This window comes from Gopherus flavomarginatus, chromosome 20 (genome assembly GCF_025201925.1).
Source record: "Gopherus flavomarginatus isolate rGopFla2 chromosome 20, rGopFla2.mat.asm, whole genome shotgun sequence".
NCBI lineage: Eukaryota > Metazoa > Chordata > Testudines > Testudinidae > Gopherus > Gopherus flavomarginatus.
In genome coordinates this window covers 6,215,781-6,240,459 of record NC_066636.1, presented here as the reverse complement: position 1 = coordinate 6,240,459, position 24,679 = coordinate 6,215,781, and the positions used below count along the sequence as shown (strand labels likewise).

The following is a 24,679-nucleotide window of genomic DNA, read 5'->3' as shown; positions in this document are numbered from 1 at the left end:
TCAAGTTTCAGCAGTTGCCACCTTTCAGTCTGTTAGTGAGTGACCAGAGAGGTTGAAGTGTTCTCCTACTGGTTTTTGAATGTTAGGATTCCTGATGTCAGATATGTGTCAATTTATTCTTTTGTGTAGAGACTGTTCGGTTTGGTCAATATACATGGCAGAGGGAGTTGGCATTAGGCTTTATTGCAAGGATAGGTTCCTGGGTTAGGGTTTTTGGTGTGGTTGCTGGCGAGTATTTGCTTCAGGTTGGGGAGTTGTCTGTAAGCGAGGACTGGTTGGTCTGTCTCCCAAGATCTGTGAAAGTGTGGGATCATCTTTCAGGAGAGGTTGTAGATCTTTGATGATGCGCTGGAGAGGTTTTAGTTGGGGGCTGAAGGTGACAGCTAGTGGCATTCTCTTATTTTCTTTGTTGGGCCTGTCCTGTAGTAGGTGACTTCTGGGTGCTCTTCTGGATCTGTCAATCTGTTTTTTCACTTCAGCAGGTGAGTATCGTAGTTTTAAGAATGCTTGATAGAGATCTTGTAGGTGTTTGTCTCTGCTATACTTACCTACATGCCTCTGGCTTCCATCCAGGACACATCACACGATCCATTGTCTACAGCCAAGCTCTAAGATACAACCGCATTTGCTCCAATCCCTCAGACAGAGACAAACAGTTGCAAGATCTCAAGAGACAGACCAGTCCTCACTTAGACAGCCCGCCGACCTGAAGCAAATACTCACTAGCAACCACACAACAAAAACCCTAACCCAGGAACCTATCCTTGCAATAAAGCCCACTGCCAACTCAGTCCACATATCTATTCAAGTGACACCATTGTAGGACCTAATCCCATCAGCCACGCCATCAGGGGCTTGTTCACCTGCATATCATTCACTTTCAGTAACAGACTTAAAGGTGGCAGTTTTGCAACAGAAAAGCTTCAAAAACAAACTCCAATGAGAAACTGCTGAACTTGAATTAATATGCAAACTAGACAACATTAATTTAGGCTTGAATAGAGCTTGGGAGTGGCTGGGTCATTACGCAAATTGAATCTGTTTCCCCATGGTAGGTATCAACTATCTGAAATGGGCCATCTTGATTATCACTACAACATTTTTCTTTTCTCCTGCTGGTAATAGCTCATCTTAATTAATTAGGCTCTTAGAGTTGGTATTGCAACTTCCAACTTTTCATGTTCTCTGTATGTTTATATATATTTTCTTACCATCTGTTCCATTCTGTGCAGATGAGGAAGTGGGCTGTAGCCCACAAAAGCTTATGCTCAAATACATTAGTTATTCAGGTGCCGCAGGTACTGCTGTTCTTTTTACATAGAGCCCTTTAACTACAGCTCCCATGGTGCTCCGCGTCCAGTTCGACCTCTTCTACTCTTCCCAGAAGGCAAAGCGCCGGTCCGCGGACGCGACGCGGACTACAGCACCCAGCGTGCCTTGCCAGAGAGGCCGGGCTGCCATTGGGACTGGGCGCTGATTGGCGGCGAAACTCACCAATGGGAGGGTTGCAAACGGCTGGGCCCCTGGCCGCGCTCGGGCGGTGCAGAGTAGCTGCTGCTGGTGTCGGCGGCAGGGAGGTGAGCGGGGGGGGGGTCTGAACGCGGGGGGGGGGAAGTGTAGCTAGGAGGGGGGCGGAGAAGCGGCCTTGGGGGGCGTATGGGGAACGTGGGGTGGGCGGGGTTGGAGCTGTGTGGTGGAGAGTTCGGGGGGGGGATGTAGGGGTGCGGGGGTGTATGGATGGGGGAGTGTTGTCGGTAGGAGGGGGTGGGGGGAAGCGGCCTTGGGGGGTGTCTGGGGAACGTGGGGTGGGCGGGGTTGGAGCTGTGTGGTGGAGAGTTCCGGGGGGGATGGAGGGGGTGCGGGGGTGTATTGAATGGGGGAGTGTTGTCGGTAGGAGGGGGGCGGAGAAGCGGCCTTGGGGGGTGTCTGGGGAACGTGGGGTGGGCGGGGTTGGAGCTGTGTGGTGGGGAGGTCGGGGGGGGATGTAGGGGTGCGGGGGTGTATGGAATGGGGGAGTGTTGTCAGTAGGAGGGGGTGGGGGGAAGCGGCCTTGGGGGGTGTCTGGGGAACGTGGGGTGGGCGGGGTTGGAGCTGTGTGGTGGAGAGTTCGGGGGGGGATGTAGGGAGTGCGGGGGTCTATGGATGGGGGAGTGTTGTCGGTAGGAGGGGGTGGGGGGAAGCGGCCTTGGGGGGCGTATGGGGATCGTGGGGTGGGTGGGGTTGGAGCTGTGTGGTGGAGAGTTCGGGGGGGGATGTAGGGGGTGCGGGGGTCTATGGATGGGGGAGTGTTGTCGGTAGGAGGGGGTGGGGGGAAGCGGCCTTGGGGGGTGTCTGGGGAACGTGGGGTGGGCGGGGTTGGAGCTGTGTGGTGCAGAGTTCGGGGGGGGATGTAGGGGGTGCGGGGGTGTATGGATGGGGGAGTGTTGTCAGTAGGAGGGGGTGGGGGGAAGTGGCCTTGGGGGGTGTCTGGGGAACGTGGGGTGGATGGGGTTGGAGCTGTGTGGTGGAGAGTTCGGGGGGGATGTAGGGGGTGCGGGGGTGTATGGATGGGGCAGTGTTGTCGGTAGGAGGGGGTGGGGGGAAGCGGCCTTGGGGGGCGTATGGGGAACGTGGGGTGGATGGGGTTGGAGCTGTGTGGTGGAGAGTTCGGGAGGGGGGATGTAGGGGGTGCGGGGGTCTATGGAATAGGGGAGTGTTGTCGGTAGGAAGGGGTGGGAGGAAGCGGCCTTAGGGGGCGTCTGGGGAACGTGGGGTGGGCGGGGTTGGAGCTGTGTGGTGGAGAGTTCGGGGGGGGATGTAGGGGTGCGGGGGTGTATGGAATGGGGGAGTGTTGTCAGTAGGAGGGGGTGGGGGGAAGCGGCCTTGGGGGGTGTCTGGGGAACGTGGGGTGGGCGGGGTTGGAGCTGTGTGGTGGAGAGTTCGGGGGGGGGATGGAGGGGGTGCGGGGGGTGTATGGAATGGGGGAGTGTTGTCAGTAGGAGGGGGTGGGGGGAAGCGGCCTTGGGGGGTGTCTGGGGAACGTGGGGTGGGCGGGGTTGGAGCTGTGTGGTGCGGAGGTCGGGGGGGGGATGTAGGGGTGCGGGGGTGTATGGAATAGGGGAGTGTTGTCAGTAGGAGGGGTGGGGGGAAGTGGCCGTAGGGGGTGTCTGGGGAAGGTGGGGTGGATGGGGTTGGAGCTGTGTGGTGGAGAGTTCGGGAGGGGGGATGTAGGGGGTGCGGGGGTCTATGGAATAGGGGAGTGTTGTCAGTAGGAGGGGGTGGGAGGAAGCGGCCTTAGGGGGCGTCTGGGGAACGTGGGGTGGGCGGGGTTGGAGCTGTGTGGTGGAGAGTTCGGGGGGGGATGTAGGGGTGCGGGGGTGTATGGAATGGGGGAGTGTTGTCAGTAGGAGGGGGTGGAGGGAAGCGGCCTTGGGGGGTGTCTGGGGAACGTGGGGTGGGCGGGGTTGGAGCTGTGTGGTGGAGAGTTCGGGGGGGGGATGGAGGGGGTGCGGGGGTGTATGGATGGGGGAGTGTTGTCGGTAGGAGGGGGTGGGGGGAAGCGGCCTTGGGGGGCGTATGGGGAACGTGGGGTGGGCGGGGTTGGAGCTGTGTGGTGGAGAGTTCGGGAGGGGGGATGTAGGGGGTGCGGGGGTGTATGGAATAGGGGAGTGTTGTCAGTAGGAGGGGGTGGGGGGAAGCGGCCTTGGGGGGCGTATGGGGAACGTGGGGTGGATGGGGTTGGAGCTGTGTGGTGGGGAGGTCGGGGGGGGATGTAGGGGGTGCGGGGGTGTATGGATGGGGGAGTGTTGTCAGTAGGAGGGGGTCGGGGGGAAGCGGCCTTGGGGGGTGTCTGGGGAACGTGGGGTGGGCGGGGTTGGAGCTGTGTGGTGGGGAGGTCGGGGGGGGATGTAGGGGTGCGGGGGTGTATGGAATGGGGGAGTGTTGTCAGTAGGAGGGGGGGGGGGGAAGCGGCCTTGGGGGGTGTCTGGGGACCGTGGGGTGGGCGGGGTTGGAGCTGTGTGGTGGGGAGGTCGGGGGGGGATGTAGGGGTGCGGGGGTGTATGGAATGGGGGAGTGTTGTCGGTAGGAGGGGTGGGGGGAAGCGGCCTTGGGGGCGTATGGGGATCGTGGGGTGGGCGGGGTTGGAGCTGTGTGGTGGAGAGTTCGGGGGGGGATGTAGGGGGTGCGGGGGTCTATGGATGGGGGAGTGTTGTCGGTAGGAGGGGGTGGGGGGAAGCGGCCTTGGGGGGCGTATGGGGATCGTGGGGTGGGTGGGGTTGGAGCTGTGTGGTGGAGAGTTCGGGGGGGGATGTAGGGGGTGCGGGGGTCTATGGATGGGGGAGTGTTGTCGGTAGGAGGGGGTGGGGGGAAGCGGCCTTGGGGGGTGTCTGGGGAACGTGGGGTGGGCGGGGTTGGAGCTGTGTGGTGCAGAGTTCGGGGGGGGATGTAGGGGGTGCGGGGGTGTATGGATGGGGGAGTGTTGTCAGTAGGAGGGGGTGGGGGGAAGTGGCCTTGGGGGGTGTCTGGGGAACGTGGGGTGGATGGGGTTGGAGCTGTGTGGTGGAGAGTTCGGGGGGGATGTAGGGGGTGCGGGGGTGTATGGATGGGGCAGTGTTGTCGGTAGGAGGGGGTGGGGGGAAGCGGCCTTGGGGGGCGTATGGGGAACGTGGGGTGGATGGGGTTGGAGCTGTGTGGTGGAGAGTTCGGGAGGGGGGATGTAGGGGGTGCGGGGGTCTATGGAATAGGGGAGTGTTGTCGGTAGGAAGGGGTGGGAGGAAGCGGCCTTAGGGGGCGTCTGGGGAACGTGGGGTGGGCGGGGTTGGAGCTGTGTGGTGGAGAGTTCGGGGGGGGATGTAGGGGTGCGGGGGTGTATGGAATGGGGGAGTGTTGTCAGTAGGAGGGGGTGGGGGGAAGCGGCCTTGGGGGGTGTCTGGGGAACGTGGGGTGGGCGGGGTTGGAGCTGTGTGGTGGAGAGTTCGGGGGGGGGGATGGAGGGGGTGCGGGGGGTGTATGGAATGGGGGAGTGTTGTCAGTAGGAGGGGGTGGGGGGAAGCGGCCTTGGGGGGTGTCTGGGGAACGTGGGGTGGGCGGGGTTGGAGCTGTGTGGTGCGGAGGTCGGGGGGGGGATGTAGGGGTGCGGGGGTGTATGGAATAGGGGAGTGTTGTCAGTAGGAGGGGTGGGGGGAAGTGGCCGTAGGGGGTGTCTGGGGAAGGTGGGGTGGATGGGGTTGGAGCTGTGTGGTGGAGAGTTCGGGAGGGGGGATGTAGGGGGTGCGGGGGTCTATGGAATAGGGGAGTGTTGTCAGTAGGAGGGGGTGGGAGGAAGCGGCCTTAGGGGGCGTCTGGGGAACGTGGGGTGGGCGGGGTTGGAGCTGTGTGGTGGAGAGTTCGGGGGGGGATGTAGGGGTGCGGGGGTGTATGGAATGGGGGAGTGTTGTCAGTAGGAGGGGGTGGAGGGAAGCGGCCTTGGGGGGTGTCTGGGGAACGTGGGGTGGGCGGGGTTGGAGCTGTGTGGTGGAGAGTTCGGGGGGGGGATGGAGGGGGTGCGGGGGTGTATGGATGGGGGAGTGTTGTCGGTAGGAGGGGGTGGGGGGAAGCGGCCTTGGGGGGCGTATGGGGAACGTGGGGTGGGCGGGGTTGGAGCTGTGTGGTGGAGAGTTCGGGAGGGGGGATGTAGGGGGTGCGGGGGTGTATGGAATAGGGGAGTGTTGTCAGTAGGAGGGGGTGGGGGGAAGCGGCCTTGGGGGGCGTATGGGGAACGTGGGGTGGATGGGGTTGGAGCTGTGTGGTGGGGAGGTCGGGGGGGGATGTAGGGGGTGCGGGGGTGTATGGATGGGGGAGTGTTGTCAGTAGGAGGGGGTCGGGGGGAAGCGGCCTTGGGGGGTGTCTGGGGAACGTGGGGTGGGCGGGGTTGGAGCTGTGTGGTGGGGAGGTCGGGGGGGGATGTAGGGGTGCGGGGGTGTATGGAATGGGGGAGTGTTGTCAGTAGGAGGGGGTGGGGGGAAGCGGCCTTGGGGGGTGTCTGGGGAACGTGGGGTGGGCGGGGTTGGAGCTGTGTGGTGGGGAGGTCGGGGGGGGATGTAGGGGTGCGGGGGTGTATGGAATGGGGGAGTGTTGTCGGTAGGAGGGGTGGGGGGAAGCGGCCTTGGGGGCGTATGGGGATCGTGGGGTGGGCGGGGTTGGAGCTGTGTGGTGGAGAGTTCGGGGGGGGATGTAGGGGGTGCGGGGGTCTATGGATGGGGGAGTGTTGTCGGTAGGAGGGGGTGGGGGGAAGCGGCCTTGGGGGGCGTATGGGGATCGTGGGGTGGGTGGGGTTGGAGCTGTGTGGTGGAGAGTTCGGGGGGGGATGTAGGGGGTGCGGGGGTCTATGGATGGGGGAGTGTTGTCGGTAGGAGGGGGTGGGGGGAAGCGGCCTTGGGGGGTGTCTGGGGAACGTGGGGTGGGCGGGGTTGGAGCTGTGTGGTGCAGAGTTCGGGGGGGGATGTAGGGGGTGCGGGGGTGTATGGATGGGGGAGTGTTGTCAGTAGGAGGGGGTGGGGGGAAGCGGCCTGGGGGGGTGTCTGGGGAACGTGGGGTGGATGGGGTTGGAGCTGTGTGGTGGAGAGTTCGGGGGGGATGTAGGGGGTGCGGGGGTGTATGGATGGGGCAGTGTTGTCGGTAGGAGGGGGTGGGGGGAAGCGGCCTTGGGGGGCGTATGGGGAACGTGGGGTGGATGGGGTTGGAGCTGTGTGGTGGAGAGTTCGGGAGGGGGGATGTAGGGGGTGCGGGGGTCTATGGAATAGGGGAGTGTTGTCGGTAGGAAGGGGTGGGAGGAAGCGGCCTTAGGGGGCGTCTGGGGAACGTGGGGTGGGCGGGGTTGGAGCTGTGTGGTGGAGAGTTCGGGGGGGGATGTAGGGGTGCGGGGGTGTATGGAATGGGGGAGTGTTGTCAGTAGGAGGGGGTGGGGGGAAGCGGCCTTGGGGGGTGTCTGGGGAACGTGGGGTGGGCGGGGTTGGAGCTGTGTGGTGGAGAGTTCGGGGGGGGATGGAGGGGGTGCGGGGGGTGTATGGAATGGGGGAGTGTTGTCAGTAGGAGGGGGTGGGGGGAAGCGGCCTTGGGGGGTGTCTGGGGAACGTGGGGTGGGCGGGGTTGGAGCTGTGTGGTGCGGAGGTCGGGGGGGGATGTAGGGGTGCGGGGGTGTATGGAATAGGGGAGTGTTGTCAGTAGGAGGGGTGGGGGGAAGCGGCCGTAGGGGGTGTCTGGGGAAGGTGGGGTGGATGGGGTTGGAGCTGTGTGGTGGAGAGTTCGGGAGGGGGGATGTAGGGGGTGCGGGGGTCTATGGAATAGGGGAGTGTTGTCAGTAGGAGGGGGTGGGAGGAAGCGGCCTTAGGGGGCGTCTGGGGAACGTGGGGTGGGCGGGGTTGGAGCTGTGTGGTGGAGAGTTCGGGGGGGGATGTAGGGGTGCGGGGGTGTATGGAATGGGGGAGTGTTGTCAGTAGGAGGGGGTGGGGGGAAGCGGCCTTGGGGGGTGTCTGGGGAACGTGGGGTGGGCGGGGTTGGAGCTGTGTGGTGGAGAGTTCGGGGGGGGGATGGAGGGGGTGCGGGGGTGTATGGATGGGGGAGTGTTGTCGGTAGGAGGGGGTGGGGGGAAGCGGCCTTGGGGGGCGTATGGGGAACGTGGGGTGGGCGGGGTTGGAGCTGTGTGGTGGAGAGTTCGGGGGGGGGATGGAGGGGGTGCGGGGGTCTATGGATGGGGGAGTGTTGTCGGTAGGAGGGGGTGGGGGGAAGCGGCCTTGGGGGGCGTATGGGGATCGTGGGGTGGGTGGGGTTGGAGCTGTGTGGTGGAGAGTTCGGGGGGGATGTAGGGGTGCGGGGGTGTATGGAATGGGGGAGTGTTGTCGGTAGGAGGGGGTGGGGGGAAGCGGCCTTGGGGGGTGTCTGGGGAACGTGGGGTGGGCGGGGTTGGAGCTGTGTGGTGGGGAGGTCGGGGGGGGATGTAGGGGTGCGGGGGTGTATGGAATGGGGGAGTGTTGTCAGTAGGAGGGGGTGGGGGGAAGCGGCCTTGGGGGGTGTCTGGGGAACGTGGGGTGGGCGGGGTTGGAGCTGTGTGGTGGAGAGTTCGGGGGGGGATGTAGGGGTGCGGGGGTGTATGGAATGGGGGAGTGTTGTCAGTAGGAGGGGGTGGGGGGAAGCGGCCTTGGGGGGTGTCTGGGGAACGTGGGGTGGGCGGGGTTGGAGCTGTGTGGTGGGGAGTTCGGGGGGGGATGTAGGGGTGCGGGGGTGTATGGAATGGGGGAGTGTTGTCGGTAGGAGGGGTGGGGGGAAGCGGCCTTGGGGGCGTATGGGGATCGTGGGGTGGGCGGGGTTGGAGCTGTGTGGTGGAGAGTTCGGGGGGGGATGTAGGGGGTGCGGGGGTCTATGGATGGGGGAGTGTTGTCGGTAGGAGGGGGTGGGGGGAAGCGGCCTTGGGGGGCGTATGGGGATCGTGGGGTGGGTGGGGTTGGAGCTGTGTGGTGGAGAGTTCGGGGGGGGATGTAGGGGGTGCGGGGGTCTATGGATGGGGGAGTGTTGTCGGTAGGAGGGGGTGGGGGGAAGCGGCCTTGGGGGGTGTCTGGGGAACGTGGGGTGGGCGGGGTTGGAGCTGTGTGGTGCAGAGTTCGGGGGGGGATGTAGGGGGTGCGGGGGTGTATGGATGGGGGAGTGTTGTCAGTAGGAGGGGGTGGGGGGAAGTGGCCTTGGGGGGTGTCTGGGGAACGTGGGGTGGATGGGGTTGGAGCTGTGTGGTGGAGAGTTCGGGGGGGATGTAGGGGGTGCGGGGGTGTATGGATGGGGCAGTGTTGTCGGTAGGAGGGGGTGGGGGGAAGCGGCCTTGGGGGGCGTATGGGGAACGTGGGGTGGATGGGGTTGGAGCTGTGTGGTGGAGAGTTCGGGAGGGGGGATGTAGGGGGTGCGGGGGTGTATGGATGGGGCAGTGTTGTCGGTAGGAGGGGGTGGGGGGGAAGCGGCCTTGGGGGGCGTCTGGGGAACGTGGGGTGGGCGGGGTTGGAGCTGTGTGGTGGAGAGGTCGGGGGGGGATGTAGGGGGTGCGGGGGTGTATGGATGGGGCAGTGTTGTCGGTAGGAGGGGGTGGGGGGAAGCGGCCTTGGGGGCGTATGGGGAACGTGGGGTGGGTGGGGTAGGAGCTGTGTGGTGGAGAGTTCGGGAGGGGGGATGTAGGGGGTGCGGGGGTCTATGGAATAGGGGAGTGTTGTCGGTAGGAAGGGGTGGGAGGAAGCGGCCTTAGGGGGCGTCTGGGGAACGTGGGGTGGGCGGGGTTGGAGCTGTGTGGTGGAGAGTTCGGGGGGGGATGTAGGGGTGCGGGGGTGTATGGAATGGGGGAATGTTGTCAGTAGGAGGGGGTGGGGGGAAGCGGCCTTGGGGGGTGTCTGGGGAACGTGGGGTGGGCGGGGTTGGAGCTGTGTGGTGGAGAGTTCGGGGGGGGATGTAGGGGTGCGGGGGTGTATGGAATGGGGGAGTGTTGTCAGTAGGAGGGGGTGGGGGGAAGCGGCCTTGGGGGGTGTCTGGGGAACGTGGGGTGGGCGGGGTTGGAGCTGTGTGGTGGAGAGTTCGGGGGGGGGATGGAGGGGGTGCGGGGGGTGTATGGAATGGGGGAGTGTTGTCAGTAGGAGGGGGTGGGGGGAAGCGGCCTTGGGGGGTGTCTGGGGAACGTGGGGTGGGCGGGGTTGGAGCTGTGTGGTGCGGAGGTCGGGGGGGGGATGTAGGGGTGCGGGGGTGTATGGAATAGGGGAGTGTTGTCAGTAGGAGGGGTGGGGGGAAGCGGCCGTAGGGGGTGTCTGGGGAAAGTGGGGTGGATGGGGTTGGAGCTGTGTGGTGGAGAGTTCGGGAGGGGGGATGTAGGGGGTGCGGGGGTCTATGGAATAGGGGAGTGTTGTCAGTAGGAGGGGGTGGGAGGAAGCGGCCTTAGGGGGCGTCTGGGGAACGTGGGGTGGGCGGGGTTGGAGCTGTGTGGTGGAGAGTTCGGGGGGGGATGTAGGGGTGCGGGGGTGTATGGAATGGGGGAGTGTTGTCAGTAGGAGGGGGTGGGGGGAAGCGGCCTTGGGGGGTGTCTGGGGAACGTGGGGTGGGCGGGGTTGGAGCTGTGTGGTGGAGAGTTCGGGGGGGGGATGGAGGGGGTGCGGGGGTGTATGGATGGGGGAGTGTTGTCGGTAGGAGGGGGTGGGGGGAAGCGGCCTTGGGGGGCGTATGGGGAACGTGGGGTGGGCGGGGTTGGAGCTGTGTGGTGGAGAGTTCGGGAGGGGGGATGTAGGGGGTGCGGGGGTGTATGGAATAGGGGAGTGTTGTCAGTAGGAGGGGGTGGGGGGAAGCGGCCTTGGGGGGCGTATGGGGAACGTGGGGTGGATGGGGTTGGAGCTGTGTGGTGGGGAGGTCGGGGGGGGATGTAGGGGGTGCGGGGGTGTATGGATGGGGGAGTGTTGTCAGTAGGAGGGGGTCGGGGGGAAGCGGCCTTGGGGGGTGTCTGGGGAACGTGGGGTGGGCGGGGTTGGAGCTGTGTGGTGGGGAGGTCGGGGGGGGATGTAGGGGTGCGGGGGTGTATGGAATGGGGGAGTGTTGTCAGTAGGAGGGGGTGGGGGGAAGCGGCCTTGGGGGGTGTCTGGGGAACGTGGGGTGGGCGGGGTTGGAGCTGTGTGGTGGGGAGGTCGGGGGGGGATGTAGGGGTGCGGGGGTGTATGGAATGGGGGAGTGTTGTCGGTAGGAGGGGTGGGGGGAAGCGGCCGTAGGGGGTGTCTGGGGAAGGTGGGGTGGATGGGGTTGGAGCTGTGTGGTGGAGAGTTCGGGGGGGGATGTAGGGGTGCGGGGGTGTATGGAATGGGGGAGTGTTGTCAGTAGGAGGGGGTGGGGGGAAGCGGCCTTGGGGGGTGTCTGGGGAACGTGGGGTGGGCGGGGTTGGAGCTGTGTGGTGGAGAGTTCGGGGGGGGGATGGAGGGGGTGCGGGGGTGTATGGATGGGGGAGTGTTGTCGGTAGGAGGGGGTGGGGGGAAGCGGCCTTGGGGGGCGTATGGGGAACGTGGGGTGGGCGGGGTTGGAGCTGTGTGGTGGAGAGTTCGGGAGGGGGGATGTAGGGGGTGCGGGGGTGTATGGAATAGGGGAGTGTTGTCAGTAGGAGGGGGTGGGGGGAAGCGGCCTTGGGGGGCGTATGGGGAACGTGGGGTGGATGGGGTTGGAGCTGTGTGGTGGGGAGGTCGGGGGGGGATGTAGGGGGTGCGGGGGTGTATGGATGGGGGAGTGTTGTCAGTAGGAGGGGGTGGGGGGAAGTTGCCTTGGGGGGTGTCTGGGGAACGTGGGGTGGATGGGGTTGGAGCTGTGTGGTGGAGAGTTCGGGAGGGGGGATGTAGGGGGTGCGGGGGTCTATGGAATAGGGGAGTGTTGTCGGTAGGAAGGGGTGGGAGGAAGCGGCCTTAGGGGGCGTCTGGGGAACGTGGGGTGGGCGGGGTTGGAGCTGTGTGGTGGAGAGTTCGGGGGGGGATGTAGGGGTGCGGGGGTGTATGGAATGGGGGAGTGTTGTCAGTAGGAGGGGGTGGGGGGAAGCGGCCTTGGGGGGTGTCTGGGGAACGTGGGGTGGGCGGGGTTGGAGCTGTGTGGTGGGGAGGTCGGGGGGGGGATGTAGGGGTGCGGGGGTGTATGGAATGGGGGAGTGTTGTCAGTAGGAGGGGGTGGGGGGAAGCGGCCTTGGGGGGTGTCTGGGGAAGGTGGGGTGGGCGGGGTTGGAGCTGTGTGGTGGAGAGTTCGGGAGGGGGGATGTAGGGGGTGCGGGGGTCTATGGAATAGGGGAGTGTTGTCGGTAGGAAGGGGTGGGAGGAAGCGGCCTTAGGGGGCGTCTGGGGAACGTGGGGTGGGCGGGGTTGGAGCTGTGTGGTGGAGAGTTCGGGGGGGGGATGTAGGGGTGCGGGGGTGTATGGAATGGGGGAGTGTTGTCAGTAGGAGGGGGTGGGGGGAAGCGGCCTTGGGGGGTGTCTGGGGAACGTGGGGTGGGCGGGGTTGGAGCTGTGTGGTGGAGAGTTCGGGGGGGGGGATGGAGGGGGTGCGGGGGGTGTATGGAATGGGGGAGTGTTGTCAGTAGGAGGGGGTGGGGGGAAGCGGCCTTGGGGGGTGTCTGGGGAACGTGGGGTGGGCGGGGTTGGAGCTGTGTGGTGGGGAGGTCGGGGGGGGGGATGTAGGGGTGCGGGGGTGTATGGAATAGGGGAGTGTTGTCAGTAGGAGGGGTGGGGGGAAGCGGCCGTAGGGGGTGTCTGGGGAAGGTGGGGTGGATGGGGTTGGAGCTGTGTGGTGGAGAGTTCGGGGGGGGGATGTAGGGGGTGCGGGGGTGTATGAATGGGGGAGTGTTGTCGGTAGGAAGGGGTGGGAGGAAGCGGCCTTAGGGGGCGTCTGGGGAACGTGGGGTGGGCGGGGTTGGAGCTGTGTGGTGGAGAGTTCGGGGGGGGATGGAGGGGGTGCGGGGGTGTATGGATGGGGGAGTGTTGTCGGTAGGAGGGGGTGGGGGGAAGCGGCCTTGGGGGGCGTATGGGGAACGTGGGGTGGGCGGGGTTGGAGCTGTGTGGTGGGGAGGTCGGGGGGGGGATGTAGGGGTGCGGGGGTGTATGGATGGGGGAGTGTTGTCGGTAGGAGGGGGTGGGGGGAAGCGTAAGGGGTCTATGGGAAACGTGGGGTGGTGCTATGTGGGGGAGAGTTCGGGGGTGGGGAATGTGGGGTGGGTGGGGCTGGAGGTCAGGGTGGAGCAATGTGGGGGGGAAGTTTGGGGGTAGGGGGATGTAGAGGGTGGGTAGGTAAGATGTGTGGGGTAGCTCGGAGGGGTGCGGGGGGGAGTGTATGGGGAACGTGGGGTGGGCGGGGTTGGAGCTGTGTGGTGCAGAGTTCGGAGGGGGGATGTAGGGGGTGCGGGGGGTGTATGGAATAGGGGAGTGTTGTCAGTAGGAGGGGGTGGGGGGAAGCCGCCGTAGGAGGTGGGGGGAACGTGGGGTGGGCGGGGTTGGAGCTGTGTGGTGGAGAGGTCGGGGGGGATGTAGGGGGTGCGGGGGTGTATGGATGGGGGAGTGTTGTCGGTAGGAGGGGGTGGGGGGAAGCGGCCTTGGGGGGCGTATGGGGAACGTGGGGTGGGTGGGGTTGGAGCTGTGTGGTGGAGAGGTCGGGGGGGGGATGGAGGGGGTGCAGGGGTGTATGGAATGGGGGAGTGTTGTCAGTAGGAGGGGTGGGGGGAAGCGGCCGTAGGGGGGTGTCTGGGGAAGGTGGGGTGGGCGGGGTTGGAGCTGTGTGGTGGGGAGGTCGGGGGGGGATGTAGGGGTGCGGGGGTGTATGGATGGGGGAGTGTTGTCGGTAGGAGGGGGTGAGGGGAAGCGGCCTTGGGGGGCGTATGGGGAATGTGGGGTGGGTGGGGTTGGAGCTGTGTGGTGGAGAGTTCGGGGGGGGATGTAGGGGTGCGGGGGTGTATGGAATGGGGGAGTGTTGTCAGTAGGAGGGGTGGGGGGAAGCGGCCTTGGGGGGCGTATGGGGAACGTGGGGTGGGCGGGGTTGGAGCTGTGTGGTGGAGAGGTCGGGGGGGGGATGTAGGGGGTGCGGGGGTGTATGGAATGGGGGAGTGTTGTCAGTAGGAGGGGGTGGGGGGAAGCGGCCATAGGAGGTGGGGGGAATTTGGGGTGGGCGGGGTTGGAGCTGTGTGGTGGGGAGGTCGGGGGGGGGGATGTAGGGGTGCGGGGGTGTATGGAATGGGGGAGTGTTGTCAGTAGGAGGGGTGGGGGGAAGCGGCCGTAGGGGGGTGTCTGGGGAAGGTGGGGTGGGCGGGGTTGGAGCTGTGTGGTGGGGAGGTCGGGGGGGGATGTAGGGGTGCGGGGGTGTATGGATGGGGGAGTGTTGTCGGTAGGAAGGGGTGGGAGGAAGCGGCCTTGGGGGGCGTATGGGGATCGTGGGGTGGGTGGGGTTGGAGCTGTGTGGTGGAGAGTTCGGGGGGCGGGGATGTAGGGGTGCGGGGGTATATGGAATGGGGGAGTGTTGTCGGTAGGAGGGGGTGGGGGGAAGCGGCCTTGGGGGGCGTATGGGGAACGTGGGGTGGGTGGGGTAGGAGCTGTGTGGTGGAGAGTTCGGGGGGGGGATGTAGGGGGTGCGGGGGTCTATGGAATAGGGGAGTGTTGTCGGTAGGAGGGGGTGGGGGGAAGCGGCCTTGGGGGGCGTATGGGGAACGTGGGGTGGATGGGGTTGGAGCTGTGTGGTGGAGAGTTCGGGAGGGGGGATGTAGGGGGTGCGGGGGTGTATGGAATGGGGGAGTGTTGTCAGTAGGAGGGGGTGGGGGGAAGCGGCCTTGGGGGGCGTATGGGGAACGTGGGGTGGGTGGGGTTGGAGCTGTGTGGTGGAGAGGTCGGGGGGGGATGTAGGGGGTGCGGGGGTCTATGGATGGGGGAGTGTTGTCGGTAGGAGGGGGTGGGGGGAAGCGGCCTTGGGAGGTGTCTGGGGAACGTGGGATGGGTGGGTGGGGTTGGAGCTGTGTGGTGGAGAGGTCGGGGGGGGGGATGGAGGGGGTGCGGGGGTGTATGGAATGGGGGAGTGTTGTCGGTAGGAGGGGGTGGGGGGAAGCGGCCTTGGGGGGCGTATGGGGAACGTGGGGTGGATCGGGTAGGAGCTGTGTGGTGGAGAGTTCGGGGGGGGGATGTAGGGGGTGCGGGGGTGTATGGAATAGGGGAGTGTTGTCAGTAGTAGGGGGTGGGGGGAAGCGGCCTTGGGGGGCGTATGGGGAACGTGGGGTGGATGGGGTTGGAGCTGTGTGGTGGAGAGTTCGGGAGGGGGGATGTAGGGGGTGCGGGGGTGTATGGAATGGGGGAGTGTTGTCAGTAGGAGGGGGTGGGGGAAGCGGCCTTGGGGGGCGTATGGGGAACATGGGGTGGGTGGGGTTGGAGCTGTGTGGTGGAGAGTTCGGGGGGGGATGTAGGGGGTGCGGGGGTCTATGGATGGGGGAGTGTTGTCGGTAGGAGGGGGTGGGGGGAAGCGGCCTTGGGGGGTGTCTGGGGAACGTGGAGTGGGCGGGGTTGGAGCTGTGTGGTGGAGAGTTCGGGGGGGGATGGAGGGGTGTGGGGGTGTATGGAATAGGGGAGTGTTGTCGGTAGGAGGGGGTGGGGGAAGCGGCCGTAGGGGGTGTCTGGGGAACGTGGGATGGGTGGGGTTGGAGCTGTGTGGTGGGGAGTTCGGGGGGGATGTAGGGGGTGCGGGGGTGTATGGAATAGGGGAGTGTTGTCGGTAGGAGGGGGTGGGGGGAAGCGGCCTTGGGGGCGTATGGGGAACGTGGGGTGGGCGGGGTTGGAGCTGTGTGGTGGGGAGGTCGGGGGGGGGATGTAGGGGGTGCGGGGGTGTATGGATGGGGGAGTGTTGTCGGTAGGAGGGGGTGGGGGGAAGCGTAAGGGGTCTATGGGAAACGTGGGGTGGTGCTATGTGGGGGAGAGTTCGGGGGTGGGGAATGTGGGGTGGGTGGGGCTGGAGGTCAGGGTGGAGCAATGTGGGGGGGAAGTTTGGGGGTAGGGGGATGTAGAGGGTGGGTAGGTAAGATGTGTGGGGTAGCTCGGGGGTGCGTGTGGGGAGTGTATGGGGAATGTGGGGTGGGTAGGCTGGGGTAGAGTTATGTGGGCAGAGAGTTCGGGATGTGGGAATGAAGGAATGTGAGGATAGAGGGGATGTGGGAGTAGGTTGAGAGGTGTATGGTGGGAGGGTGAAGATACCTGTGGGGGAGAGTATGGAGTGTGTGGTGGTGATACCGGGGTTGGCCCGGGCCCGTAGGAGAGGTGGGGTATGTGCAGTGGGGGGTTGTATGGTACTGGGCTCTTGCCTGCTCTGCATTGGTGTGTAAGGGGTTGTGTGTGCGTGTGGTGGGCTAGGCCTTGTCTGTATTGGGTGTGGGGTGCAGGCCCATGGCAGTAGGTTGGCTGCACATGGGCTGGGGAACAGCAGGGCTTCTAGCTGCCTCTCACTGCCCCCAGAGCACCCATGGAACTGAGCTTGACATTCAGAATCCAACTGTTTCCCAGCACGGCCCTGTCCCAGGTACCATCTTGTCCCTGAGTGGCCCAGAAACTGGCCAGTACCACCTGGGCATTACTGCCTGTAGCCAGCATTGTGCTTTGTCAAAGCAGAGTGGTCTGGAAATTGAGCAGGTGCTGTCCCCTGCTGCAAGCTTGGCTGGTTCTGGTTTTGCCACTACGTTTGGTAGATGGATGGTTCACAGTTTCCACTCCACCATCCCCAAGGAAATGGGCCCAGAACAGAAAAAGGTAATGAGACCAAGCCCTGAAATCCTGGATTGTCCCCTTTCTAGAGGATGTCAGTTTGGCTGGCTGCAGACGTGAAGATGGTGCAGGTTTTGTGCAGCGTCCTGAGATGGAAAAGTGTCTGTGAAGTGCTGCTCCATTTCTCCGTCTGCCCTCGGAGGGCTTTCGGGCCAGCACGTTTCCCCTTAGGTCGGCATCCCCTTCAGTCTGTCAGCTGGAGCAGAGTGCAGCTGGAGAACTTGGTTTGTCATCCTATGCACTTGGCCCATTTCAGCCCATCATATCAACAAGTTAAGCTACAAAGAGCAGGGAAATGACCCTGGTTTCTCTCTGTGGCTTTGCCCTACTGCTAGAAAAACAGGCCAAGCAAAAGCTCTGTACCGTTGCATTGGGCAGTCAGTCCCTTTGTTGCTGCTGTTTTGTGTTCCTGTAGCACTGAGTGCTCCAGTTCTCTTTAAAAGCTGGTCGGTGACTTATTCTGGACTCCTGAGGGCCAGTAGAGCTTGTTGTTGAAAAATCTGGCAACCTGATTCAGCATGGAAAGGTCAGGACTCCTGGGTTATCTTTCCCTCCGCCCCATTCCCCTTCTGAGCCAGGGTAGAACCCAGGAGTTTTGACTCCCAATGCCCCCCGGCTGTAATCTGCCAGACCGCATCCTGCTCTCCATGCCTATGTCCCCATAGCACGTTCTCTGACCCTTGGTCTCTCTCTGCAGGATTCCCGGCCCCAGGTCACCATGCTGCCTACAAAGGTGGAAATCGAGAAGCAGGGTAGGTTCTGTACCTCTGTGGATCTGCCTGAAGAGCCCTGGTGGTACCAGATGGCAGGGTGGGCACCCCCAGCCACCTAGTCTGGGATTCCAGCTGCTCCCCAGCCAGGCACTGAAAGACATTCCCACCCCACTACTGCTCTGTGCCCAGCAGCTAATGCATTCTAAGGAGGCCACAGAACCCACACCCCCGGGGGAGGATGGTCATGAGGGAAGTTGGGGGGTACATGCCTGTCTCTTCATGGGCTCTACCTGCCCTGGGCATGTTTTGATCCTCAAAATACTTTGGTGAGTGAAGGGTCCTAGTCGCTTGTCATCCAGGATCCTTGAGGCGCAGACCCAGGCATCCACACCCATTCAAAGGGACAAGTTTTGTGACAGTCCGTTCAGGGTGCACGCCAGCCCAGTGAGGGGTTTTCTCCACTTGCCCTGTTCCCTGGGATGCCTTCCAGTGCTTTGTCTACAAGCATCCCAGCAGCAATGTACGAGCATGCAGATCACACCTTGAGTGTGTGCTAGACAGCCCTGAACCAGCAGCCTGTCTGCAGCCCCACCAGAAAGCTGACCCAATCTGTTCCAAGTCCCAAGTTTCCCCCAGACTATACTCTGCCACGTCCAGCCCTCTCCTGGCCAGTTCAGAGAAATAATGCGGTTCCTTTGCTCCTCGAAAGACACCCACCCTCACTGGGGCGAATGCACCTGCCATTTAAACACAGCGCTGGGTTGGCTTGTATTAAGAATAAGACCCATTTATGAACAATAGGACACGATAAGTGATGCCAAGTAAAAACAGTCAAGTTAGAAAGGGGTACAGGCAAAACACAAGTGAAAACGTATGTCTAAAACAATCGATCAAGGTGGTCAAGCTGATCTGTCTGCCCACTTGCTCTTCCCAGCCTCAATCAGGACCTTAACAAAAGCACAACATGCTGGCTTCCCTGGTCCTTTTAGGTGCAAGAACTTTACCTAAGTAGATTTCTCACCTGTTTTCAGTTCCAGGGACTTCAACCCCTCTGTGGTGAAAGGACCTATTTTTCTTAGCTTGCAAGAGCTCTGATCTCTTGTGTCTAGTGACAGGTGCCAGAGGTGGCTTCTGTCCTTGCCTTATATTTTCAGAGAACTTGTTCTAAGCAGCAGGTTGACCTCAGACTGTTTGTTTCCCATGGACTTCCCATCCCCTGTATGGTTTCTGTGTAAAGGGGCCTGTCTGTTGGTTGTGATCACACTTTGCTTAATCTCCTGGGAGGCAGGGAGCTGCCTGGCTGGAGTGAGCTGTTTCTCCCTGTGCGTGGACACAGGTTGTAAAACATCACCTCACTAAGTATCAGTATTTCCCCCTATAGCATTAATACAGACATCTCCCCAGGATATTCATCACCAAGTGTGTCGTTAGCTTCAGAAAAGACCTCACTTGATACCCTCTGATAATATGTAATATTGTATGCAACCCGTTAAGTCAGTTGCTTATCATTGAGATTCAGTGGCCGGGGGGGCACTCCATCTTTATAGCACAATCAACCTTTGCATTGTTTGCTGTGGACAGTAGAACCCCAACCCAGCTTCTCTGGGCATGTGGGTTCAGCGACATTGTAGCTGCAATCACAGATGTGTGTAGAAAGCCCGACAATCTTGTGTGGTCGAAGGCATGTCGAGGGCTGTGATAAGGGACAGAAAATCTTGGCTGAGAAGCCTGTTCTGGTTAGTCCAGACTTGAGCTGTGCACAGACACCTCACTTGCTGGGTTAGGGGCTGCACTAATGCAATGAGGGGACAGTAATAACCCTTCCCCCCCCACACACACACACACCTGCTTTCTGAAGCAAAAATCTAACACCCACTGAACAGAATGATGCTGTCATAGAAAGAGAATGCTGGGCCGGAGTGTGGGCAGTGCAACAGAAATTCTGGGGCCTAACCGATCACTCTGCATTAGCATGATGGCTCCAGTCCCAAGCCGCTCTGATGGAGCATAACGCTCCAAGAATATGAGATGGAAATTGTACATAGAAAGGGAACAGAGACCCTGGTCCAGGAAACAGGGCCTTTGCGTCGACCAGCGGGTAACCCTCCTGCAGTGTTGTAAGGGGGGCAGGTGACCTGAAGTATGCCTGGATTCACACCCTTTGTACAAAATATGCCTTGAGAAGTGCCAACGGAAAGCTCATGACTCACTGGGTATTAATATCATGTAGTGTGGCTACAGGCAACGGGTGCAAAGTTATGGATGTAAACTGAAATAATTGGCAAGTGGTTGCCAGCCGAACAGGAGCTACCCCACTGTAGCCAGAAGGGTGAGTTTTCCACTCCTGCAGTACTCAGAAAGACTGAGAATGTCGTGTAAACAGGCCCACCACACTCACAAAGAGGGGAGGTGAAAACCAATCACGTGTCTCTTGCATTTAGTTACACTGGCAGAGGCAGGACTAAATGATTTCCATCTTAGCAGACAACTCCAGTGGGGTGGTAGGGGGACAGACCTCACGGTACCACCTCACAGCTGAAATAGGCTTTTGTCGTTGACATTTTTGAGGGGCCAGGTGATCTGGCTGACCCCTAAGATGACAAAGGATCTAGCCCCCTTTGACTGTGGGGGATTGATCCGGCCCTTGGGGTTCGGTCACCCCGTTTGGCAGAGATATGGGAAGGTTTTTACCCTCCACCACGTCTGCCTTGTTAAGTTTCAGTCAGTAGACCATGTTTTCTCTCCTTTTCTCTTGTAACTGTTCCTGCCACTTGAACTCATTGCAAAGCTCTCTTTGGAATTACATGAACATTATTTATGTTGAATCTTGACCCGTCCCGGGCTGTGTTTGAACTCAGCTGTTGGGGAGCTTCAGTTCAAGTAACAAACAGTGGGGCTGTTGACTCTGTAAAGAAGCAGCAGACCCAAACCTCCCTCTAAGGTCTGGACATCTCAGAACACGCAGTTTGGGGAGATTCCAGGCTGGCTAGAGCATGGACTCACCTAAACCATTGATAACCAAGGCTGGATATCACAGGCCAGGTCCTGGAGCAAAAGTATTGGATGAGGGCTGCCCAATACCTGGCCATAGAGCACATGCTTGGTCCTGACCGGGGGCGTCTCAGGCAGACAGCTACAGTAGCAAGGTGTTGAGAGACATGGTGGGGTAAAAGCAGCAAAGAATCCTGTGGCACCTTATAGACTAACAGACATTTTGGAGCATGAGCTTTCGTGGGTGAATACCCACTTCCTCAGATGCATGTAGTGGAAATTTCCAGGGGCAGGTATATATATGCTAGCAAGCAAGCTAGAGATAACGAGGTCAGTTCAATCAGGGAGGATGGGGTAAGCGAAGACACAGCTCTTCCCCCGTCTGGATTGCACCCCACAACGTGACAGAATCTGTTTTGCCTCCCTGTGTTCAGGTTTCTTCAATTCCTGTCCCACAGCAGTCTTTGGACCTCCTGTGTTCTGTCCTGGCTTGGGGAGGGGAGTGGAGTTTAGTGGTTATGGCAAGGGGGGCCTTGGATTCAGGACTTTTGGGTTCTATTCTAACCCTGCAAGAGCCCCAAGAGACAAGGTGCTAACCCCTTTGCTATGGCCAGTTGTAGCTTGTGTGTTTAGCTCTTCCCCAGCTGCCCCGCCCCAGAGATGGCTGCATTCCAGCGCCGGGCAAGCCATCCCTGTGCATGGAGCTCTTTGGGCTGTGCAGAGCCTGAAGGGGCTGGCCACATGGGAAGGCACAGGCTCCTCTCCCACTGTTGCGCTCAGGGCGCCATGTGTCTGTTACACTTCCCATCGCAGATCAGGAGACGACCAATGCCCGGAGCCGTCTTGATGCTGTGCTGCAGTGTCTGCTGGAGAAGAGCGATGTGGACCGGTGGGTGGAGATGCGCACAGATTGGTGTGGGGGTGAGAGCATAGGCTGGGAGTTGGGCTTAGAACAGAGCTGGGGGCATTTGGAGCCTTTCACCTCTAGGGGGCACCAGTTCTAATCCACCCCCAGGGCAGGAGTCTAGTGGGTTGCCTTGGGGCAGCAGAGAAAGGGACACGGGGCTTTTCCCTTTTAGGGGGCACCCCTGGGTGGGGGACTGGCTGACTCACGGGCATGGGGAATGGCAATGGGGCCTTTCCCCTCCTGGGAGTGCTGGGTCCCTCCAGCCCCGCGGCAGTGAGTCAGCTGGCTCAGGGCCTGGGCCTCCAGGGTTGCATGCCATAAGGGACGGGATTGGACTGGCTCTGATTTGGACTGACATGCTCCTTGCAGGGAACAGATGGACGAGGATGCCGGGAAGACCTCCAGCGACCCGCTCAGCAAGTAAGGAGCCTCCGACCAGGAGCTGTTGTGGGGGCTTGGTGGGGGGAGCCTTTCTCTTGGGGCCTCTTGGAAAAGCAAGTCAGAGCTGGGAGGGCCTGTAACATTCCAGCGCTGAGCTGTGGGGTTGGCTAGATTGTCCCCTTCACTCAGCACTGCGTTACCCCAGCCCGGTTCAGCTCCCCACCCCCTCAGCTGGGCAGATTCTACCCCACTGACCTCCATCCTGCTCTTCAGACCCCGTTCCTCCTCTCGGGTCAGGGGTGTGGGCAGGATTGGAGCAGGGGGCACCATGTCTAGCAGCTGGGGCCTGCTGCCCCTGAGAAGGGTAGGGGGCCTTGCACCTCGGGCCTCACCTCCCCTCTCCTCTTGTCTTTGCAGAGACTCCTCCCCCTCCGCAGCTGGGAAGAGGTGGGTACATCCAGCAGGATGGTGCCTCGCTGTGTGCCATAGGGCTGCCAGGCCCAGACACAACCCCGACGGGAGATGGACGAACAGTGGGGGCCTGGGGTCTAATGGGTTAGAGCAGGGGGGCTGGGAACCAGGATGCCTGGGTTCTCTCTCAGCTGTGGGCAGAGAGTGGGGTCTGGTGGGTTGGGAGGGAGACAGAGTCAGGACTCCTGGGTTCTCTCCCTCTTGAGCCATTTGACCTGATGCAAGTCCCTTTGCAATCAGCACCTCAGTTCTGTCTGTGAAGTGGAGGTGACACCCCCAGCTCTTGGAAGGGCATCATGAAGCTGAAGTGTTTGTTGTTAAAGGGTTTAGAGATTCTCAGGCAATAGTCATTGTGTGGCTGTTCCCCAGCTGCCCCACCTCAGAGCTGGCTGCATTTCAGCGCTGAGTGAGCCCTTGGTGGGGTGGTGGAGGGGGGTGGCAGGACGGTGCTGGGATGGGGATGTGTGTGTGGGGAAGAGCTGGCTCCTCTCTCATGATCATGCCCAAGGCTCCATATGTCTGGGCCTCCATTTGGCCCTATGGCGGGGAGTCCCTTCTATGGCCTGGCCTCTGTCCCTGGAGGTGTTGGGGCTTGGCTGTCCACCACTGATCTGTGTCTCCTCCCCCGCCCCATGGCAGGCCCTCCGCACGGTTCTCTCATCACCGGCGCAAGAAGAGGAAGGAGACAGATGACGGATTGACTGAGAGTGGCCAGCAGAGACAGAGTAAGTGGGGGTGGGGCATGGGGCCTTCCCCTCTAGGAGGTGCTGGCTCCTATCTGGCCCCAGGACAGGGGACTGGCTGGTTTGGGGGATGGAGGGGACTGGAACACGGCTGGGTTGGGGAGGAGGCACGGAATGGAGTATGGGGCCATTCTCCCCCTCGGGTGCCGGCTCAGATCCTGGGCGGTGGGCTGGCTAGTGGGGGTTCCCATCTGACAGTTTTGCCGCCCTGACCCCCAGACACCTACATCATCAAGCTATTTGACCGGAGTGTGGACCTGGCGCAGTTTGCAGAGAGCACCCCGCTGTACCCCATCTGCCGGGCCTGGATGAGGAACAGTCCTGCTGTGCGCGAGAGGGAGCGCTCGCCCAGCCCCCCACTGCCCACCCTGCCCGAGGATGAGGAGGTGGGAGGTATATGGGGGGAGGGGCTGTGTGGGGTACCATCCCCCCATGGGGTAGGGGCTGTGTGGGGTGTCCCTTCCCCCTGCTCTGTGTTCCCAGTGGGCTGAGGGGCAGGAATGGGGGAGGGGTTGTGCGAGGTCCCCCCACTCCTTGCCGTGACCTGCTCTGTGTTCCCAGAGGGCTGAGGGGCAGGAATGGGGGGGGGTTGTGCGAGGTCCCCCCATTCCTTGCCGTGACCTGCTCTGTGCTCCCAGGGGGCTGAGGGGCAGGAATGGGGGAGGGGCTGTGCGAGGTCCCCCCACCCATTGCCGTGACCTGCTCTGTGCTCCCAGGGGGCTGAGGGGCAGGAATGGGGGAGGGGTTGTGCGAGGTCCCCCCACTCCTTGCCGTGACCTGCTCTGTGCTCCCAGTGGGCTGAGGGGCAGGAATGGGGGGGGGGTTGTGCGAGATCCCCCCACCCGTTGCCGTGACCTGCTCTGTGCTCCCAGGGGGCTGAGGGGCAGGAATGGGGGAGGGGCTGTGCAAGGTCCCCCCACTCCTTGCCGTGACCTGCTCTGTGCTCCCAGGGGGCTGAGGGGCTGAATGGGGGAGGGGTTGTGCGAGGTCCCCCCACTCCTTGCCGTGACCTGCTCTGTGCTCCCAGGGGGCTGAGGGGCTGAACGGGAAGAGCCAGGATGTGTACAAGCTGCCCCCACCGTGTGCTGGCCTGGAGAATGCAGGCGGGGAGTCTGTGAGCGCCAGGATACCCTCCCCACTGCCGCCCGAGGATGGGGAGTCGCCCCCTGACATGGTGAGGGAGGGGCCCCAGGCGGCTATGTCCACCCCCTGCCCAGGGCCTCTTGCGAGCTGAGCTTTGGCCTCTTCCCTCCCCCAACTGCAGGCGGTGCTGCAGCCCCCCTCAGTCTGCCCACCCTCCACTGCTCTGCTCTCACAGCCTGGACTGCTGCCCCGCCACTCTCCATGGGTTCCGTGGGGTCCCCGGTACTGGGGCCCAGCCTTGCAGGCTGCCTGCCCCCTATCTCCCACCTGGTTCACTCTACCCCCGCCTTCCTACTCCTACCTGCTTCTCCTGGGGCCCAACCCCCAACTACCCATCTCCCCCCACATACTATGCTCCAGCCATGACACTGCCCCTCCCCCCGGGGGGGTCCACCTCCTGCAGGCTACTGCTCTCCCAGGTTCCCCCCGATCTGATGTGTTCTCTCTCCTCCTCCCCTGTAGATCCTTGATGCACGGCCCTCGATGTCTTCACTCATCTATAAAAACATGGAGCGCTGGAAGAAGATCCGCCAGCGGTAGGTGTGCCAGAGGGGTGGAGGGAGGGTGTTCTTCCCCTGGGGGCGCTTCAGCCTTGGGGAGGGAATTTGGGGGGCTGGGGGGTGTCTTGATCCTCCTGCCCCATCTCTTCTCTCTGCTGCCCCCACAGGTGGAAGGAGGCATCACACCGGAACCAGCTGCGCTACACCGAGAGCATGAAGATCCTCAAGGAGATGTATGAGCGGCAGTGATGGGCCCCACACTCTGGCCAGGCCCCCCCGGGAGTGGAGCCGCTTCAGTGCCCCACCTCTGGGGGGAGCCATTCCTAGTAGAAAGCAGACTCGTACCCTGGGCTTGGTGCTGGGGAGAGTGGTCTAGCTCAGGGCTGCCCCTCACGCCCCGCTTCTGCCCCCTGGCTGAGCTCTGTAAGGGGTGGGGCTGCCCCCAGTGGAGGCAGTGGCTCGTGCATGTAAAGGGACCTAGTCTCTCATCCCACCATCTCTCTTCCCCCTACTCCCCCCAACTGTTCTAACATAGCCAATAAACAGAGTCCCTGGC

General features: G+C 62.3%; 1 protein-coding gene and 1 long non-coding RNA gene across 3 annotated transcripts; one reads left to right on the top strand and one right to left on the bottom strand.

Annotated features, from left to right (window-relative positions):
* Positions 1 to 1,473: 1,473 nt before the first annotated feature.
* LIN37 (lin-37 DREAM MuvB core complex component) lies at positions 1,474 to 24,679 on the top strand. 2 transcript variants are annotated; one of them, XM_050930594.1, is made up of 10 exons: positions 1,474 to 1,577; positions 16,972 to 17,026; positions 20,792 to 20,867; positions 21,255 to 21,305; positions 21,684 to 21,713; positions 22,377 to 22,462; positions 22,700 to 22,866; positions 23,508 to 23,654; positions 24,086 to 24,159; positions 24,291 to 24,679. In XM_050930594.1, exons 1-10 carry the CDS (start codon positions 1,497 to 1,499, stop codon positions 24,370 to 24,372), a joined length of 849 nt encoding a protein of 282 aa, XP_050786551.1. In that variant the 5' UTR covers positions 1,474 to 1,496; the 3' UTR covers positions 24,373 to 24,679. The 2 variants fall into 2 exon arrangements, with proteins under 2 accessions (XP_050786551.1, XP_050786552.1); XM_050930595.1 differs by lacking the exon at positions 23,508 to 23,654.
* LOC127038160 (uncharacterized) lies at positions 22,952 to 23,507 on the bottom strand. Its single transcript, XR_007770597.1, has 3 exons — positions 23,414 to 23,507; positions 23,180 to 23,257; positions 22,952 to 23,024 (listed from the first exon to the last, which is right to left on the bottom strand). It is a non-coding gene; the product is annotated as an uncharacterized LOC127038160 (long non-coding RNA).

What these genes read in the sequence shown, in the direction of transcription:
- LIN37 (XM_050930594.1), top strand. Translation starts at nt 1,497, where the DNA reads ATGGGAGGGTTGCAAACGGCTGGGCCCCTGGCCGCGCTCGGGCGGTGC. An exon ending in CTGGTGTCGGCGGCAGGGAG is followed by an intron (nt 1,578 to 16,971) that starts GTGAGCGGGGGG and finishes CTCTCTCTGCAG; the next exon opens with GATTCCCGGCCCCAGGTCAC. An exon ending in GAGTGGCCAGCAGAGACAGA is followed by an intron (nt 22,463 to 22,699) that starts GTAAGTGGGGGT and finishes CCTGACCCCCAG; the next exon opens with ACACCTACATCATCAAGCTA.